A 5,014-nucleotide genomic window follows, 5' to 3' on the forward strand; every position below is an offset into this window, starting at 1 on the left:
CTCATGCTCAGTAACTCACATTTTATCTCTACATTTCGGAAAATTGAAACCCTACTCAACTGCTGCAGATGGCACATTATCTTACTTCCTCTGTGTGTGTGTGTGTGTGTGTGTGTGTGTGTGTGTGTCTGGGGGTTTGTTTTGTCTGTGCGGAGACAGCGAGAACCAGAGGGCGCTAATTTGAAGGCGAGTTTGTCACAACACACCTCCTGAGATCCATCACACAGCCTGACTCCCTCCAGAAATACGTGTACCTTTCCACAAGCCTGAAAAACAAGGAAAACAGGGACACAGTGGCTGCAGCTGTGGCAGCTCGCAGTCACACCATGCGGTTTGTGAAGGTTTGATGCTTCAGCTCTGTCCACAGTGTGTGATGTGTGGAGAGCTTATTAGGATATGATGTTAATTCAAAGGAAACTGAGGATGCACTGACTGAATGTGGATCATATTTATTCTTACATTTAACTGGTGAGCCCTGCTTTCCTCATGTTATTATTAGTTTTCTCAGAAACACACACTATTACTACTGCTGCATGTAATTCATTATCCCTCTTCAGAAGGAAAACACATTTTAATCCTTCCACACACGTACATATTCATCCACACACATGTGCACACACTCCATCTTACACACACCTGGCCCTCCTTTGGCAAGCAAACTCCTCCAAAGTAAGGCGCTCCACCACATGCTGAGTCACTGCCTGGGCATGTCTGCCAGTCTCCACCGCAATATTCCTTCAAACAAAAGCCTACATATGCACACATGTACATATCACACGCACATATTGCCAGGCAACTGAGAGATAAGCTGCTGACACAAAGGGGCTGGTAAAGAGAAGGTGGTGCACCTCTTCATTCAACAGAGGCCGGCATGCTGAGTGACTCAGTACACACATGTGGTTTCCTTTTCTCAGAGATCAGAGGATTAAAGTGGCCGCCACATCAACATGGTCAAAACTCAGGCAGGGGCTGCTCAGCGGCGCCCAGTTTGAGGTGTTTCACTGTGGTTACGCCTTTGGTGCTGTCCCATGTGCTTATGATCATAATGGTGTTGATGTGTGAGGTCTTATGGATGGTTCTCTCTAACTAATGGGGACACAAAGTGGTTTGATTCCTTTAAGGTGTCCCAGATATTTAAATAATTAATAGACAGCTCTGTAGAGCTGGTGTTTGTGCTGCAGAGGGTCCACAACGACATTTCACTTCCTGAGGGTAAACTGTAGGGGGGATGTTTCCAAAATGTCTGTGAGAGAAGACAGATAGCAAGGCAGACAGGAGAGCATGAAGTGAGTGCATGATGCACCCCACGGCTGGTGTATCTGAATCGGACACTGGGGTCAAGTGTCTGTGTGGGTGATGATCCCCCTCCCCCCAGCAGGGCAGGACAGGCCGGAGGGGAAAAGTCGAGAACATCTGCTGTCTTACCACCTCCTCCTGTAGACTCACACGGGCCAGGGGTGGGCAAGGCCACAACGTTTGGATCTGATCTGTTATCACAACCCAGTCACCGCAATAAAATCTTTCTGCAACCATGGATACGTTAAATTCTCTACGAAAGGCATCGAAGTTCAGATTACTGGCGGGGGGTGGTGGTAGTGAGAGGACATTTCCTCGCTGTCTTTGAAGCATCTTAACTGGGTCTTTTAAGTCAAAACATGATCATTTCCCCTCCCTAACCAAATGCTTTTGTGCCTAATAGTAAGACCAGGGCCCCTGATGTCAATACCAATATGGATACTTGTTAAAAGCAGCTAATGTACCATCATGTAAGGTAGTGAAATATGTCCTAATTTACCATGATTCTACTTCTGAATATATTTCAATAATTGCCAAAAATGAGACAATCCTTTTGATTATTCTCTGTAAATTAACTAGTCACATACATGTGAAGCACAAAAGAGTTTTGATGGTAATGTTCATTATGTGACTGGTCACTGCAAACATGCAGCACTAAGAAGAATGTTCATGCGTCCAGAACATCATCATCTAACCTGTGATGGATCCACGTTTTTTGGTATGACTCTGTGATTCACATCTGAAGTCTGCTGCTATCAGCCAGTGAGGCAGTCAGGTGACTGACTGAGAGACACTGTGAAGGGGCTCAGCATGGGAGTGGCAGATATGAGGGTGATATCAGACTTGGACACACCCTATGAAGGTCAAAAGGCATCTGACTCTTTCAGTATTGCTTTCATGTTTGATCACTCACAGAACGTATTTATAGCTGACCTTTCCTCTTCCTTCCTCCTTTCATTCTTTAAACACTCCGTCAGACATACAGGAGTCAGATCTTTTGTCATTAATGAGAAAAGTAGGTTTCATGAATTCACACTGAATTCAACTCAACATTTCCAGTCTCTGTTTTCAGACCACTCCAGAATTAATAAACACAAATCCACCTGACTAGAAGTCTTTTGACTTAAAAAGTCAAATTAATTTACTACTCAGAGTTCACTCAACTCATTAAGTTAAGTTTTTTGATAAAATCCCAACTGTGAAAATATAAACAGAAAAATCAATTTCTCATGAGATGACTTTGAACTAAATAATCACGTTGAGTTGACTTAACACATTTCTGGGAAACATTTGGATGTTGAACCAGCTTAAGTGTGTTTATGAGTGCATTGAAACCCTGCTCTCTGTTTGCACTCTGTAACTGCAGAGGAGCTACGTAACTACCTGTGCTTTCTAAACACAGTCACTCTCTTTCTGCAGCCACTGAAGCATAGTTTGATGAATCCTCTGCTCAGCAATGGAAACTGTGCTTGTGGGCTGTTTGGGTGCATTTCAGCGGCTTGACATCCACAGACAGGAATAGCACGGTTTATGTAAAAGCAGCAGTCAGATGAAGCAGGTTTAGTCTGAAGTACCTTTTTAAAGAATCACCAGGGAGCAGGGTGGCACAGCACCCACTTGGCACAGTGAAGGATTATAAAGGGAATGAATTACCAGGCTGCCATGGAAAAAGACTGGATCATAAACTCTGTAAGTGAATTCAAAGGCTCCGCTGAAATGAACGGTGATCTTACAGGCTGAGTTTTACGCATGTGCTCAGCTCACTCTGCGCACATCTGGTAATTAACCATCACTTACTGCGGAGTGGACAAATATTTGGAGTAATCTCCGCAGCAGGATGTGGATTAGTAATTAACATGTTGGCGGTGTAATTTGGTCCTCGTTAGGACTTCCTCTGCCCTCTCCCCCCCTGTCTGCGCCACAGCTTCCGCCCACACAGCCTTGAATTACTCCACTGGCAACTGTTGATGCATTCCCAAATCATCTGACGTCAAGTGGGAAGGGCTCAGGCCAGAGTGCACTATAAAAGTCCTCTGCTACCTCGGTTCATTCACAACGCCACTCTGGATTACTGAAGCCTTTTGTGGAGAAGCTCCTTCCTCGGGCTCCTCGGACGACGCAGCAGGGAAACGGGGAGTTCTCAAACCTGCCCGCCATAAACAATGAAAATGTCCGCGGAGGAGATCAGCCAGGTCCTCAAGGAGGGAGAGCTGGAGAAGAGGAGCGACAACCTGCTCCAGTTCTGGAAGAGGAAGACGTGCGTCCTGACCACGGACAGCCTCAACATTTACGCCGACACGCAGAAGCGCTCCAAGGGCAAGGAGCTCAAGCTGCAGTCCATCAAGAAGGTGGACTGCGTGGAGCGCACCGGCAAGTTCGTCTATTTCACGATCGTAACCACAGACAATAAGGAGATCGATTTCCGGTGCTCTGGGGAGGAGAACTGCTGGAATGCAGTGATCACCATGGCTCTGATTGATTACCAGAACAGAAAGGCCATCCAGGACTTTAAAACGCGGCAGGATAACGAGAGCACGTCGCCCGGACAGCAGGAGAGGCGCATGGCGAGGGCGCCCTGAGCCGCTGTGGAGACTCCAGCAGTTAACCGCTCCTAATATGGTGAGGCGCACACCATGATGTATAGCTGACATGATATATGAGTAAGGAATGAAAGGTATATCAGTATTAACCGCTGCAGTCTTGAAACTAATGGCATATTTTTTATTTTATTTTGTTTTATTTTATCTCTCTCTAGTCAATGTGGACCACACAGAAATAATACGCGGACCAAAAGGAAGACGAGGTCATCCGGTCCGGAGATGAAGGATTGTTCGAGACTGAGTTCTCGGAGAGAGAGGAGACAAACAGAGAGATTTTCAGAAGCTCCACACACAGGACTGAACCCTTGAATTATCAAAACTATTTCAAGTTTGCTCTCCAGGGAGGAATGACTCCAAAAACCATGATGTTAATTTATTTGTTTCCAGGGAATGGTGTTACTGGCAAACAGCTTGTCTTGTTTAAATTATTTGCTATTTCAATTTGTGTTCAGCATGTATTTATTTGAATAAATATTCATTCATTTTTCACAGAACTTTATGCACTCCTCTAGTTTTATTTTTCATTCCTCAACTACAAACCTTTCTACTTGGTGTCAGGGTCTGGTAGTATCTTATTACGTGAGCGTAGAGTCAGTAACAGTATATTTGACACTGAGGGACACTTCAGAAGCGGCGTTTCTGAGCAAATGCCAGACATACATCAGTAAAAAGGGAGTGGAGGACAGGAAAGTCCCTTTCCTCTCTGCTGTCAGGTGGAATGTGACTCTTTATTGTCACTGGGAGGGTTTCAGGCTTGAGTCATAACTGATAAGAGGAGCAGTTCAGTCAGCAGCACGGGAAACTTCATCAGTGGTGCCTTTGAACACACCTTAACTGCTCCCAAGGTGTGGTAGGTTATAGGTAGCCACTGCAGGGGTGGGGAGGATAAAAGGTGGCATTTTAATCTGTTTAATATGTGCAGCGTGTCAAAGGTGACATTGGTTTTAGTTAATATTCAGGCAGCTTTCAAAGAGGAGTTCAGATGACAAATTCCTCCATGGTCTCTGTTCTTTACAAGGCAGAGGAAACATGTCGGAAGTCCACTTTACTGCCCTGTTATCATATTCTATGGATATCATTTGACACCAGGTACACACCTTTTTAATTACTGTTACAAA

General features: G+C 45.0%; 1 protein-coding gene across 1 annotated transcript; it reads left to right on the top strand.

Annotated features, from left to right (window-relative positions):
* The first annotated feature begins 3,348 nt into the window (after positions 1-3,348).
* On the top strand, positions 3,349-4,390 carry phlda2 (pleckstrin homology-like domain, family A, member 2). The gene is made up of 2 exons (XM_076733489.1): positions 3,349-3,915; positions 4,052-4,390. The coding sequence occupies exon 1, from the start codon at positions 3,459-3,461 to the stop codon at positions 3,873-3,875; it is 417 nt and encodes a 138-aa protein (XP_076589604.1). The 5' UTR covers positions 3,349-3,458; the 3' UTR covers positions 3,876-3,915; positions 4,052-4,390.
* Positions 4,391-5,014: the final 624 nt, after the last annotated feature.

This window comes from Chaetodon auriga, chromosome 6 (genome assembly GCF_051107435.1).
Source record: "Chaetodon auriga isolate fChaAug3 chromosome 6, fChaAug3.hap1, whole genome shotgun sequence".
In the NCBI taxonomy this organism is placed as follows: Eukaryota; Metazoa; Chordata; class Actinopteri; order Chaetodontiformes; family Chaetodontidae; genus Chaetodon; species Chaetodon auriga.